Source organism: Colias eurytheme, chromosome 7 (assembly GCF_061535395.1).
Source record: "Colias eurytheme isolate Ceu_HAF_F1 chromosome 7, ilColEury1 Martin Lab GWU primary, whole genome shotgun sequence".
Lineage (NCBI taxonomy): Eukaryota > Metazoa > Arthropoda > Insecta > Lepidoptera > Pieridae > Colias > Colias eurytheme.
Genome location: NC_142986.1, coordinates 5,331,104 through 5,346,871, shown reverse-complemented (window position 1 = coordinate 5,346,871; position 15,768 = coordinate 5,331,104). Strand labels below are relative to the sequence as shown.

At 33.7% G+C, this 15,768-nt stretch overlaps 2 protein-coding genes across 2 annotated transcripts; one reads left to right on the top strand and one right to left on the bottom strand.

Moving 5' to 3' along the window:
• The first annotated feature begins 1,151 nt into the window (after window positions 1-1,151).
• Window positions 1,152-10,148, top strand: LOC149907037 (leucine-rich repeat-containing protein 58). The gene is made up of 4 exons (XM_090104095.1): window positions 1,152-1,787; window positions 8,372-8,588; window positions 8,668-8,857; window positions 9,610-10,148. The coding sequence occupies exons 1-4, from the start codon at window positions 1,297-1,299 to the stop codon at window positions 9,783-9,785; spliced, it is 1,074 nt and encodes a 357-aa protein (XP_089960221.1). The 5' UTR covers window positions 1,152-1,296; the 3' UTR covers window positions 9,786-10,148.
• Window positions 10,149-10,256: 108 nt separating this feature from the next.
• mRpS2 (mitochondrial ribosomal protein S2) lies at window positions 10,257-12,693 on the bottom strand. The gene is made up of 4 exons (XM_090104096.1): window positions 12,640-12,693; window positions 11,615-11,703; window positions 11,450-11,536; window positions 10,257-11,004 (listed from the first exon to the last, which is right to left on the bottom strand). The coding sequence occupies exons 2-4, from the start codon at window positions 11,631-11,633 to the stop codon at window positions 10,340-10,342; spliced, it is 771 nt and encodes a 256-aa protein (XP_089960222.1). The 5' UTR covers window positions 11,634-11,703; window positions 12,640-12,693; the 3' UTR covers window positions 10,257-10,339.
• Window positions 12,694-15,768: the final 3,075 nt, after the last annotated feature.

The following is a 15,768-nucleotide window of genomic DNA, read 5'->3' as shown; positions in this document are numbered from 1 at the left end:
AGTCCGGCACTTCGGGACTCAGGCAGCCCGCTCTATAATCCGGCATTTTACATAGCTGAACGCCGGATTACTGAACGAAAACGTCACAAATGATGAACCTAATATGTAATTTTAATAGATACTTATTTAATTAATATTTTAATTAATTTATGTATTTTTTTTATAATAAATTCAACTTAGGTACCATTTTAAATATGAAGTCTTATTTCCTATACTAATTCGATAATCCGGCATTTCCGACAATCCGGCATAGAGGAAAAATTGCCGGTGCCGGATTAGCAAGCGCCTACTGTAACTAGTTTCTAGTTTTCCGCCCGCGACTTTGCTGGCGAATTTAAGCAAAAACCCAGTACCCACATTACACATACCTAGTTCCCGTTTCCGTAAGATTTCCGTGATAAAACCTATTTTATGTCCTTTCTCGGGTCTCAATTTTCAAACTATCTTTGTAATAAATTTCATTCACATCGGTTCAGTAGGTAGGTATGGCGTGAAGAAGAAACAGACAGAAGACGGTTCAAAACTCAAAAGATAAGGGCGACTTAAGACTAATGGCTGGTTCACACTTTGATTAGTGCGAGTGCAGTTTGTAGTGCGAGTAGTGTCCAATTCAACTGCGAGTGCAGGTGATTAGTGCGAGTGCAGGTCAATGGTGCAATTCGCGACGCTACACACTACGCTAAACACTAAACACTCCTGTCCAGACTCCAGACGTGTTTAGGCAGGCACACTGCGAGAGGGGGAAGGGAGGGCGCGCGGGACGTGGCTACTCGCAGTCCACTCGCAAAAAAATAGAACACGCTTCTATTCACTTTACTACACAGCCTACTAAACACTTGCACTAAACAGTCGCTGTCCACACGTAGTTACTAAACACCTGCACTCATCACCTGCACTCGCACTAATCAAAGTGTGAACCAGCCATAAGGGGTCGGTGAAGGAGTAGGTAGGTAATATTATGATGAAGCGATTCTCAAGAAATATCGCATTCATCACCCATGTTTACCTAAAATTATACAATGATTTTGCATTAATTTTAATAACACTATGTTCACAGAGCATTATCAAATGACATAAAACTTTTATCATTTGCATATGTTAGTAAACGTTTCGTAGATGTGTGTAATAAAATAAACTGGTAAACGTCTGACGAATACGATGTCACATCAGTAGCGCGTGCGCCGCGGAAAAGGCAACCGGTTTGCCTGCGGCTTTCCGTTCCAAATATAATGCACACCAAAGAGTTTAATCTATAGATGTAGTTTATTTTCAAGACAGTGCACAGTTCGAACGAAGATGGAGTACTACACATCAGACAGTTGCGACAGTGATAGCAGAGAACAAAAAACTTTAGACCTCTCCCATAGGTTGTTGGACTGCGAATCAATATCATCGGAATTGGACAGCATTATCGATGAACACAATGGTGCCTATAATATCGAGACGATGCTTTTATACAATAATAGGATCAAGGCATTGCCGAGTGCTATCAATAAATTTAGTAATTTGAAATTTCTTGATATCAGCAACAACAGGCTAACTGTTCTTCCAGATGTACTCAAAAACTGTGCGCTAACATCACTTATTGCAAAACACAATTACCTCACAAATGAATCGCTACCAAAGTCATTCTATGAGGCCAAAAATACACTGAAAGAATTGAATTTGAGTGGGAATAAACTCAATTTCTTCCCAGAACAAGTACTTGAATTATCTTCGCTGCGATACCTTTATCTTGGTGGAAATAATATAGTAAACATACCAAAAGATATTTGGAAATTGAACAGGTCAGTATAATATATAATTATACGTATACATATATATAGTTACTGATACCCATAATTGTACGATTAATAATTCATTAAGCAATATTTAACCGTTTATCTTAAAACAATTAGACGATTGCTGCAACTGTATGTGTATCGCTAGCAATAAGGATAGTGTTACTTAACTCAAATGTCATGCTGTGTGCTTGTTTAATGTAAACATCTTTGTTCTCTAAAGTAAACTATACAAGCACTAGGTATATTACATCCTAATAAACATTTATAATAATTATAATATCTACATTGACAATCATATTGGAACGTCCAATAAGTACCTACGTAACTTGTATCAACTTTCCGTGCACGTATTATTCCTGCGGAAAAACTGCCACAAGTGACTAGCTCCACTAAAATGTACAGTAGTTAGTTAGATAATAAATTAAGTTTAAACATACACACATAAAACTTTGTGTACCTTTAAATTATTTGATCTAATCAATGATATCGATCTTAATTTAAATCATTGAACTGGCCGTGAAGGTTACTTATACACGTATAAATTCGGCGATAGAACGCAATAGCCTCATAGACTTTGAAGGTAAACTTTGCAAGCTTTTTTTTTGCTGGCAACTGGTTTAATCAGCCGTTTCATGAACAGCTCTATTTTATTGAAGTGAAACTTCTATAACGGGGTAGGAAAAAAATTTAGTGTAACATTTTTTCGTTACGCGCCATCTTGTTTTTATCCCTACCACGCGTGATAGACGTATTTCTGTCAAGTTGCATATAGTAAATTATTTTTTGAAAAATAACGTCATAAAGAAGTTTCACTTCTTACGTGTGTACACTAGTACACGCACACATTTTTTTTTTCAAATAAACAACGGTTAGCGGAAATCCCTTGATATATAAAAATAAGGCTATCATCTAATTACTAATATTTATCAACTGAACGATAAAGTTAATAATAAAAATATCGATTCTAAATATCATGTAACATCATCAAAATAATATTGTGCAACCTGATAAACTTCACATACAATTGGGTGTAGTAGAGGTAATGGAGGTTGTACTACTACAACTTACAAGGCGAGGGCCTTGCGGCGGTAAAGTAAAATAGTATCTACAATTATTATTGTAGATACTTGATATTATGTTCCCTTCATAAGCCTTTAAAAAATATACTAGAAATACTACATAATCTTATAGATTACTATTTCTAGTTAGTTACATATTTTTTTGGTATGGTAAAGATTTTTTACCATTCTAGTATCTTTTTTGTTGCGTTCTAGTTGAAGCGTAGTAGCCACACATTTAGTAATATGTCATTGATGTTTTAAAAAACTACTTATAAAATATAAGGGCACGGCACCTTAGGGCGCCACCGTCCTCGTAAGCATCTTTGTCACATATTTTCCACTTAACTCTTTAGGTACTATCAAACAGTTTACGCTTTTTTAACCATATAGGATATAGCTTCAAAAATTTAAAATTATGAACTCATGTAGGTACAGTTTATCAACAAAATGAACTTAGGAAAGCTCTCCATTTTAAATAATACTGTATAAAGAACCATAAAAAACTCAAAATAAAGTCAAAATTTCTACCGAGACCTCCGCACTTATTTATTAAAATAACGCATATAATAAAAAATCGATATTCTTTTATCTCTTTGTGCGTACAGAATAGGTACTTAATGCGCCACTATTTTAAATTTAAGGGCGCGTATAAAGTCAAATCACCAATCAACTTTTAGTTGATACGTGTAATATTCAAGACCAAATATAAAAAATAAAATATATGTAAAACTTGATGATATTTTCGATTATATTGTCAGATCAAAAACATAAAATATTGAAATTGACTCGATAGAAAAAATTCACGAAGTTACCTCTAAATTTCACACTTTTACGTTTTTTACTGGACATGGTAATACTTATTATGATTTTTTTTTCATAAACAATTATATTAAAACATTTGCAATATATTTGTCAGAGCATTTTGTGTAATTACTTTTAGTTTTGGTTTAATCACGATAAAACACTTTTGGCGCTTACTATATTTTTAATTACGCAAGAAATCATCTTCCATCGCACGTTCCGGGAGCTAAAAACATAATTCTATTTCATACATCAGACGCTATCGCTCCGTTGAGACGAGTAGACCACGCTAAAATTGCTGCGCCGTGTTTTATAATTACGCCGAATATTGATTTGTTGAAAATGGTAAACAACAAAATGAAAAGACTTAAGAAACGAGAACTAAAGAAGATTCAAATTGAAAAGATAACTAAATGTCGAAGGTAATAATGTATATAATGTATAATATAATAGTATTGTTATAATATTAATAAATAATAATTATAATATAAAAAGATAAGTCTTGATTTACCTATTTGAGAAAGTTTAGTTAGGTAAATAAAATTCATAGTGGTACCTAATTCTTACAGTCGCGGTGCAATCAATCAAGTCAAGAAAGATTAATTATTATTATTACTATAGGCAGATCCTATGTTCGCTCCAGTAAATAATAATATCAATAATATGTAAACCGGTTGTGAATAGTACATATATATTATATTTACAATCTGTATTAGATAATCATACATAACATCTATACATAGGTATAACAAATTCGTACGAAAGTCAAAATTGTACTTACATTGAATAGGTATTTTTTTTATAATATACATATGTATATGTATATATATAATATATTCATAATCTGTATTACATAGTAATATGTAGTACATATCTATACATAAATATAGTTTTTAGAATTTTTGTATGTGTGTCTGTATGTAGGTATGTCTGGGCTCTAATTTTGGTGCAGATATAGCTTGAGACCTGAGAAAGGTCATAGGATGAGTTTTATCCCGTAAATAAAAAAAACTGTCTGTGTTTGTCTGTTTGTTTGTACACGCTAATCTCCGGAACTACTGGACGGATTTGAATGAAAGTTATTTTGTTGTGTAGGTACTATTATATTATCCGGGAAATATAAAATAATAATTTATTTTGAAAACTGAAACACCTGATGCAGAACCGCAACAGACCACCTAAACTATAGATTCATTTGAGAAAGTTTATCCAGGCGAGTTTGGATATTATTATTTGTGTAAATTCTGTAAATTCGTTTCCGCGAGTTGAGTATTCATGCGACGATATTTATAGATACCTACATTCATAGTGCAACACACTGCCTTGCCTACAATTTACAAAGACACTTTTTATACTTAGTTACGTAGGTACCTAATTCCTACGGTCGCCTTGCAAATGCAATCAATCAAATTGACCCTGTTTGAAAGTAATTTACTAATTTCACAGAACAATTTTAAATTTGGAAAATGTGGACCCTCACTCTCAACCTGTGTCTACTGACTATTGCCACGCAGAAAAAAATACTCCAGAAAGGTACCTGCTAAAGTTACCAGCTGTCGATAAAATAATACGTAAATTTCGAAGAACTTTGTAATATTTTATAAAGGATAATTTTTATTTTTATTTTTAGAATAATTGCTGAGTCGAAAAATGTCGTACAATCTAATAGTCCATTGAATAAAAAGTTCTAGAGTGCGTGAGTTAGTAACGTAAGATGTTTCTTCGGAAACATGTCAAGAGTCCCTAGGTAATAAACATACTAAAACCCCGGGCCACTAGGAGGAGCCCCGGAGTGGGGGGAGGGGGAAAATGGGTCCATTTTTTCATTTTTCGCTTAAATCTCAAAAACGGTACATGTTAGAGAAAAACTTTCAAGGAAAAGTTGAAAGGCCATAAAATTATCTACAAGTTGTACCTGAATCATTTTTTCCTATATCCTACCGTTTCTGAGTTATACGCAGTAAAACATGATTTTGGCTCAAACAATTTCCACATCAATCGATCAAAAAATATTTCTTTCTTCCAAAAAACTCAAAAGTGCTACTTGTGACCGGTACTGATAGATTGCTCTTAATTAGGTCTATAATTGGTAAAATAAACACATTCCTCCATGGAAGCCTTTAGGAGGAATCGATTGTCAAAATATTATATTATGGTAGTTTGAGTTACTGAACTTGATCTTTTTATTTTTTTCTTCCAAAAAACTCATAAGTGCAACTTGTGACCGGTACAGATAGATTGCTCATAATTGGGTCTATCATTGATAAAAATACCAGATTCCACCATGGAGGCCTTTAGGAGGTATTGAATTTTATTAGGGTAGTTACGATACATGAACTTTTTAACTAACTACCCTAATAAAATTCAATTCCCCGTAAACGCCTCCATGGTGGAATCTGGTATTTTTATCAATGATAGACCTAATTATGAGCAATCTATCTGTACCGGTCACAAGTTGCACTTTTGAGCTTTTTGGAAGAAAAAAAATAAAAAGTTCATGTATCGTAACTACCCTGATAAAATTCAATTCCCCGTAAACGCCTCCGTGGTGGAATCTGGTATTTTTAGCAATGATAGACCTAATTATGAGCAATCTATCTGTACCGGTCACAAGTTGCACTTTTGAGTTTTTTGGAAGAAAAAAATAAAAAGATCAAGTTCAGTAACTCAAACTGCCCTAATATAATATTTTGACAATCGATTCCTCCTAAAGGCTTCCATGGAGGAATGTGTTTATTTTACCAATTATAGACCTAATTAAGAGCAATCTATCAGTACTGGTCACAAGTTGCACATTTGAGTTTTTTGGAAGAAAGAAATATTTTTTGATCGATTGATGTTGAAATTGTTTGAGCCAAAATCATGTTTTACTGCGTATAACTCAGAAACGGTAGGATATAGGAAAAAATGATTCAGGTACAACTTGTAGATAATTTTATGGCCTTTCAATTTTTCCTTGAAAGTTTTTCTCTAACATGTACCGTTTTTGAGATTTAAGCGAAAAATGAAAAAATGGACCCATTTCCCCCCTCCCCCCACTCCGGGGCTCCTCCTAGTGGCCCGGGGTTTTAGTATGTTTATTACCTAGGGACTCTTGACATGTTTCCGAAGAAACATCTTACGTTACTAACTCACGCACTCTAGACCCCCCTTGGAGGGACTCATTCAATGGACTATAACCAAATTAATCAAAATAAAGTTCTGGAGGAATGTGTGTCGTCGACTGCGTATGTTTATTTAAAAATAGTATCTATACTCGCTATTTCGACAGACTTTTTTTACGGATTCGTGCTCTATACTGTTTCCCTAATATTGTTTTTTTTTTATATATTACATACAGACAGTTTTTACTTTTTTTATTGTTTTATAATATGTATAGATTATCTTATCTTAATCTTAATACTATTATAAAGGCGAAAGTTTGTTTGGATGTATGGATGTATGGATGTATGGATGTATGGATGTATGGATGTTTGTTACTCTTTCACGTAAAAACTACTGAACCGATTACAATGAAATTTAGCACACATATAGAGGGTAACTTGGATTAACACATAGGATAGGTTTTATCCCGGAAATCCCACAGGAACGGGAACTATGCGGGTTTTCCTTTGAAAACGCGGGCGAAGCCGCGGGCGGAAATCTAGTCATTAATAATTATAAACAAATAATAATAAAAAGACATATTACATAATTTGTGATGATTTCAACTTCACTGTTTTATACAATTATTTTAGACAACATACCTACTAACTACCGAAAATACGCGTTGAACGAGCGAAGAATATTGTGTATAATTTAGCGTGCGATGAACTTTACGTACGTTGGATGAGCCGGGTGTATGAGGGTATTGTGAGGGCGCGCGGCATGGCGCGTAATGTGCGGGGCTTAATCGTAGAATTATCTGGCTTTATACGCCTTCTTAACGTAAACATATTGTTATCTTATCTTTGCTAGACATATTGAATACACATACCTACATAAGAATTATTTAGATTATCAAAACGGTATCATATAAATTTTGTTTGTCTCGTCTGTTTGTTACGACTAATCTCCGAAAATAATGTTAAATAAAAGCGTAGCACAGAGCACAGACTTTCGAGCGGGTCCCCGCGCGCGCTTGGATGAAAATATTAAAATTCAAAACCCATTTTACGTAATCTAACTACTTGTGATTTCGTAAAAGGTTTTTAACAAAAACATTTTAAAACAAGTATGTGTAAGCCACTTGACACTTTTTTTTTATATTTTGTCGCGGACACTTCTCTACCAAGTGGTCGCCACCAGCTTCACGTTTGCGGTAGTCTATACAAAATATGTGTAGGAAACAATTTGTCAAGTGGCATATTTTGCTGGTCACCAGTGGTGGGTGGACCGTTATCGCCGACCTAAACAGTCTGACCGTGCAGCTGTTTTTGATTTATTTATAATTTTTGCAGGAGTAAATTCCGCGTCCGATCATACGCGCAGTCATGTTCGTTGCATATTCAATATCAAGAACAAAAAATTGTAGATAGTTTGATGATATTGAAGCACTAAGTAGTATTAAAAATAAAACACCATTCGATCAATGACAACAGCAATCTTTCTCGTAAAATCTATAGGTTATACATAATTTCTGCCTACGCGTATGCTACGTGAGAAACGGACGTGATGCATCTTCGCCACAAGTATATATTTTCTTTTTGTTGGGAAATAACCTTTTTATTATACTTTATTTTGCAGTTTACGAATTTTGTCTATCGGCGGTAATAATATCGCCGAGGTACCAGATTCCGTGGGTGCTCTCAAGGCTCTTCAAGCATTAGTTTTGAGCGACAATCAAATAGAACAGTTACCAGCCAGCATCGCAAATTTAAACCAACTCCGTTCGTTGTTAATCCATAAGAACAAGTTGAAAACTCTCCCGACACAGATAATCAAATTGAAATGTTTAACTGAAGTAAGTGTATGATTCTATTTTCTAAGTTAACCATTATCCACTTTTAAATCATCCTATTTTAAAACCTTTTTCATTTCAGTTGAGTCTACGTGACAATCCTTTAGTTGTGAGATTCGTACGTGATATGGCAATACAACCTGCTACGCTTCTCGAGCTTGCAGGGCGAACAATAAAGCTACACGAAATTCCAGTCCGGGTTGGAGAAGTTCCTATTACTTTGATTAAATATCTCAAGTCGGCACAATGTTGTGTCAATCCAAAGTGCAGAGGTATGAATAATTAATAAAAAAGACGGGTTGCACTCCGGGAGTGCCGGCAGAAGTGAAAACTTGATTATTAACGTTGAGCATGTTTGATATTTTGGAATGGTATCCGTCTTACGCTTTTTCGATCAGGTCACGTGTCCTGACGCGAGTTTAAGATTGTATACCCAATGAAAAGGTGCTCAACGCCGCTAAAGAACTTTCACTTCAAAAATATCATCATAGCAGAAAAATGTGTAAAGTTAAAAACTAACTATAAATTCCGTATAACATTAGAAAAATAAAGCTTTTCTTTTATTATCAATACATAAGGATTTGATAATTCAATTTTTATTTTATACTCTGTCATTAAAACGCTATAATTCTATACAATAAATGAAATACTACCCTCAAAACTCAGATAATAATTCATGTAGCCCATAAGGCTTCAAATGGAACTGACTTCCCACAGTATTACTTTACTCACTGGAATTGACCTTTCCATCTTTGCCGAATGTCCGAGGAATTATGACGAAAACTACTGATTGGATAAAGATAAAGAAGTTTCTAGGCAGACACAGATAATTAGAAAAATGATTTCAATACATTATAGTGATAGATGTGGACGTACCTAATATAATACAACCATAACTGGAATGGTCCAATTTGGTGAATTTTATTTCATTGCGCGAAAGCTTCGACTTTGCGGCTTGCGCTACGACTTTGCATAAAGGAAGAATCTATTACAATTTCATTTTATATTATTATTTTGATTTCAGGTGTCTTTTTCGACAACCATGTTGAACACATAAAGTTCGTCGATTTCTGCGGTCGATATCGGATTCCACTACTACAATACTTGTGCAGTTCTAAATGCATTACAGGCAGTTGGGAGAACCGCGAAGCGGATAATAATGCGCCAAGTCATATGATGCGAAAAGTGCTTTTGGGATAAAAAGATTTTTCGAGTAGAAATACACCTAGCATGTTACAATCTTCATAAATATATCTTAAACATCCATTATACTTATCATCCTCTTCTTGGTGTACAATAAAATACCTTGAAGGCCGATTAACATTAAGTTGTACGCATATTTTATAAGGTTTACATTTGAATAACTTTGTAAAAGATGCAGTCCAAAATGAATAAAATATTTTTTTTTCGTTTGCATTAAAATTTAAAATGTATACAGTATATTTTATGTTATGCAATGTTTATGTTACATATTATATAATTTTGAGTGACATTACATTCCTGTTTACAAAAACAATTGATTAAAATTTTACAATCATTGTTATTAAAGTTATTTTGTGTTTATCATTGTATTTCATTTGCATTAGTATCAGTTATTTACATATTTATTAGTGCATTAAAATCACATTTTACTTTGCAACCTACTACTAGAGAAAATAATAAGGAAGAATATATTTTTAGAACAAATATATTGTCACCTATTTTACCTTAGACTAACTTGTATGAACATAATCGGTATTGAATTATATAATAAACTATTGTATGGTTTCATTTTGATCATTCTCTTGCATAAATTTCATCCTTGCTTCTTTGCCCCTTTGAATGGCAGCTTTGAACATTTTACAGTAGAATTCAATTGCAACGGGGGTGTCATCATTGCCCGGTACAGGATAAGTGATTAAATTGGGGTTGCAATTTGTATCAACTATTCCAACAGTTGGTATAAGCATTTTAGCACTATCTCTCACAGCTGTATGCTGATTTAATATATTATTTTGTGTTTTCAGGAATATACATAAGTCAGGTAATCTAGTGATTGCACCAAACTGATGATTTGCATTTGTAAATATACCTCCTTTCCAAAACCTTGTATGAGCGTATTCCCCACACTCTAATGCAGTTTTTTCAACAATATGAGCATTCATGGCATTTCTGTTGAAGAAACATATAATTCCTCCCCTATATGCTATGTGTGCAGTGAAGTTTAGTGCTTTACGCAAATGTTCAGCTGTAATGTCTAAATCAAATATGAGATGTCCCTGTCTTGAACCATAAACATAAGGTGCCATCAGTTCATTGAGCGAACCTTCTTTATGACCAAAGTGCACTCTTGCATCAAATAGATCTTTAACTGTGAATAAATTGTGTACTTGAAAGAAATCTGGGTGGTCTAATGGATTTTGTTTATTCACAACAGCACCTGAAATGAAAGATTTATGAAATAAGATAATTAAATATTGAAGTTAGAGAAGCCCTAACAAAAATGGAAGATAAGTCTCACTTGTCTGTGCCTTGATTTGTGACATTGTGTCTTAACATTAGAACAAATTATTTACAGATCTTTTTTTTAATTTAAACTCTTGTTTGCCAAGAGTTTTCTAATTTTATTATATTCTTCTAAGTTTGGTTGGAATATGAGCATTTGTATGTACTTGTGATAGGTCTGTGTGGCAGGATGTTTTTTTCTTTTTATAAATATCACAATGAATCAAAATTGAATGTTAAATTGATAAGACTTAAATCAAAAAAGGAGGTAAAGAAATATTATGTGACATCTTTATAAGTACAACCACCTACAATAATTTTATATCCAATTTTTTCTATAAGTAGTATGTATTAATGTTTTTTGCTTCTTACTAACTTACCTTCTGGTTTTTTATCAACATTTTCAACAGGTTGTGTTCCTGCAGAGTTACAGCGATAAAGAATTGATCCATTTTTCAATGAATTTCCTGAAAAAGCAACAATATATTTAACTGACATCACATACCTACATATAGGAAATAAAATATGATTAAAACATGACGTACTTATTATTCTGGGGTACATTGTGTAGTTGACGAAGTTCAATTTCTTTACCAAATACCAATAACAAATTTTAGTCAATATGTAAGTTTTATGGTGGCAGTACACATGGGCCCAACGTGTTGGGCCAACGGGTTGGGCCAACGTGTAGAGAGCTACTTGGCGGTATGTTGGCTTCATTAGCCTAGTTGGCGCCAATATTGGCAGGCCAACCGAATGTTGTCGGTTTTTTGTGCACACTTCAAAGGATCTTGGCGCGCTCCGCAAACAGCGTTCACACGTTGGTGTCTTGTTCAGATTGTTGTTACTCGTCAGCGGAGACAGTATCGTTGCGCGTCAATGAAATTTACGTTTTACAATTCGTAGAATTGTATCGACATGAAGGAATTTAATTATTTGGAATCCACGGCATGAACTACACAAAAATAAAAACCTTATGACTCAATAAATTAGATGTTTTATTTTCTATTTATTATATTATATTATTCTAGATGTTTTTCATAACTCACTTTCATACATTTTTGAAAAAAAAATGAATATATTTATAAAATGAGTAAAATAGTAGGTATAAAACAGTTACTTGTTCTTAAAAATTAAATAACAATATACAATGAGCATGATTTTGATCAAATTGTGCTAATTGATCAAATATCACCAATCAATACATCCGTCCGTAATATTTCAAGTTTCGTTTTATAGGCAATTAAAATTAAATTAAATGTAAAATGTACACTTTTTAAGCATTTGAAAAAATCTAAACATATTTTTTAATAATGTTTTATTTATACAGAAATAAAAAAAAGGAAAATAGAGATTGGAAAATGATATCATCGCAGACGGCAGAGTACACTCATTGTTATTGGTGCACATGATTGCCGCGGCTGCAAGAACTTCTACGGACTACGTCCATCTTTGAAGCGCCAATGCAGAATGATCAGTACGCCAATGTGTGAACAGGAATCTTGGTATCCTTCATTTTTGCTCAACACGTTGGCCCAACACGTTGGCCCCATGTGTACTGCCGCTATTAAAATAACCTCTATCATTTCACATACCAAAAATAATTAGAAATGTCAAATTTCAAATTTCAAATTTGACAATTGCCAATTAATGTATCTACAGACGCTCCGATTTGGTTGGTGCCAACCATATCGGAACCGACAAGGCAACCATTCCAACATTGCTACAGGTCAATTAGGGAAAGCTGGCATGTTCACAGTACTCACACTTATGCAATTTCACTTACAGTATGTTCAAAAATAAATGCGACTAGTTTCATTTTAGACTTGAATTGTAAAATGGGTGCGTTGTAGATATGTATATGCAAATATAATTACTTATGAAAGCTCTCATAATTTACCTGTAAAATTATAATTTAAAAGTAAATCAATTGATGAAGTTAATTATTTATTCTAATAATAATCAATTGGATAAAAGTATTAATAATCATTCAATTATCAAATAATAATTAAATTCCTGACTTTGGTCGAGTAAAGATATCTAAGAAATATTATATTTGTAGTAAGTACGTAATACCTACCAATACGCGCTAACAAATATGTGTTACATGTTTATTGTATAATTTTCACACTATTGGTTTTAAACTCAAACTCAAACATTTATACAATTAGACTTCTTCTAGAAGCACTTTTGAATCGTCATAACAGTTTAACAGTTTTAACATTTACCACCAATTCAGAAAGCAGTATCTATAGAGAAGAAGAAGAATCTATTTTAATCATAATCGTAATCTTCTACTTCACTGTAACTTTCATCGCTCGAAGAACTCGATGTTTCGTTGTCGGAATTTCTTAATGTTATTAAGTATAAATGAGTCAGTGTAATTATCTACTTTTGGTTCTAATTGAATATATTTTTCCTCGTGTTCTCGCGTCTTTCTCCAAACGTCACTAAACATATCCAGACTAATAGCATTTGCTTCCTTTCTAAATAATTCAGTTAAGTTCACATTTTGTGATGCTACTTTCCCTTTAATTATGCCCCATAGTAACTCTATTGGGTTGAGATCTTTGAGGATTGCATCAAGTAGGTAAAAATTGTGTATAGTTTGGCTTATTTTTTTTAATAATGTGATAACTCTGATTATTAATTAGTTATTTCATTTTTGAAAAAAAAAAATGCCGATTTTAGTCAAAATTTATATTTTTCTAACAAGATCCTTATCATCCAAATTTCCACCTTGGTGAGAAAAATTGACATTTCTAATGAAAATGAACAAAAAATTAAATGATTTTATTAAATACTGTAAAATAGTCTATAATTCTTCCATTTACTGTATCACAAAATTCTTCATAGATTTTTAGATATTCGTACTACACCAATTACATCACCCTGTATTTATAAACAATTGCAAAATATGACACATACATAGGCCGGGAGATACTGACACAAAATTTCGGGTCATTTGTAACAGAATGGCGGTTCTACAGAGGTCTTATTACGCAATGACTAAAAGAAAAATGATGGTCAGAACTCAGAACGCTGGTACCGGTGGACTAGTCGCGTGGGCGTTAGTCGAACTCGTCGGATAAATAGCGAAAGTTTTCCGCGGTATGGCGACCATTTGGAATCGTCCGAAAAGTATGGCATGGCAATTTTAGTAAATGGCTGCACGACGATGGTTACCTGTGCAAAAGTGAGCTCGGTACAAATGGTTGAATTGTTTTTTTTTAAATCAACGCATTCACGTCGGTATGGCGGACTGTAAGTCACATCGTAACTGTATGGCATGACACTACCGCCTACATCTTTTTTAAGGGCTATCGGTAAATTCTAAAATTTTTGTGTTACAAATCGTTGGACTTTCGCTATTTATCCGACGAGTGTGACTAACGCCCACGCGACTAGTCCGCCGGTACCAGCGTTCTGACCATCATTTTTCTTTTTGTCATTGCGTACTAAGACCCCTCTAGACCGCCATCCTGTTACAAATGGCCCGAAATTTTGTGTCAGTATCTCCCGGCCTAACATGTGCAATGTGTAAATGTGTTGACGTTCCAGCTCTTCTTAATATACCTATACAGATTGTCCGACGGTTGGCCTTCCAGCTGTCAGTTGACCATAGAGTAATATGTCAGTTGACCATAGTACGAAGAGAATGGGCTAAATTCTACTATAGAAATAGAGAAAATTACAGTCATATGCGGCTCTTACAACTTATTTTTTAAGGTTTTTAATGTAGCCGCACTGTCAATTTTTTTTAATACTTCTAACATAATAAAATACGCTTGATTTCTGGCATCTCTATTTGCGTAATCTTTGTTACTTAAGTCCCACAAACAGGGAAAGTCTTTATATAGTTCCAGCAATTTTATTAATATGTCACGTTCGGTGACCGTAACTCCCTCGGCGTTCATGTTGACGTCCTACACCGGCGGCGTTGCGAATGTGAATGAGCCAATTACCTATATTACTCTATGGAATGAGCCGATTTGGTCGGAACAAAGCTTCCAGACGTTCCAATTTGGTTGGATCGGATAGGAAGTTGGTTTGGTCGGTACCGCCGGCGCATCCGACCACGTCAAACCAATATTAATAATAATTATGTCGGACCGACCGCTCTCTACACTTTCCGATTTGGTCGTGGTCGGATGGTTGGCACCAACCAAATCGGAGCGTCTGTAGATGCTTTTAGTGTTGCAATAGCTAAATTGGCTCTAAATTCAGATAAGGTCATATGTCCTATTTTATCTTTATATAACTAAGGCCACTCGGCTTAGATTGCTATGTAATTTGTATGTAATACATACACAGAATACATACATACTCTAGTTACTAGTACTCACATAAGTACTAAAAGTACGTGACAAGTACACACATCAACAAAGTCTAGTAACATAATAATTCAATAAACATTTATTTGAAACTAAATTAAATATTATTTAAATTATTAAATATCAAACACGTTCACAAACACATATTATAATAAACTCAATAAAGTATGTAGAATACATAAATATATATGGTTATAGTATTTAAGACGCATTTTTCCACGCAAGTTTCCATACTACTCGAACCTCTTCGTCGATAAAAAAAAATTAATATTTACTATGACATTCATGATTCATCAGTGTAATTGAATCAAAATTGAACTAATTATAAAATATTCGCCTGTTGCCGCCATCTTCACACATATAAA

What these genes read in the sequence shown, in the direction of transcription:
- LOC149907037 (XM_090104095.1), top strand. Translation starts at nt 1,297, where the DNA reads ATGGAGTACTACACATCAGACAGTTGCGACAGTGATAGCAGAGAACAA. An exon ending in GATATTTGGAAATTGAACAG is followed by an intron (nt 1,788 to 8,371) that starts GTCAGTATAATA and finishes TTTATTTTGCAG; the next exon opens with TTTACGAATTTTGTCTATCG. An exon ending in AATTGAAATGTTTAACTGAA is followed by an intron (nt 8,589 to 8,667) that starts GTAAGTGTATGA and finishes TTTTCATTTCAG; the next exon opens with TTGAGTCTACGTGACAATCC.
- mRpS2 (XM_090104096.1), bottom strand. An exon ending in TGTTGATAAAAAACCAGAAG is followed by an intron (nt 11,005 to 11,449) that starts GTAAGTTAGTAA and finishes CTTTCATTTCAG; the next exon opens with GTGCTGTTGTGAATAAACAA.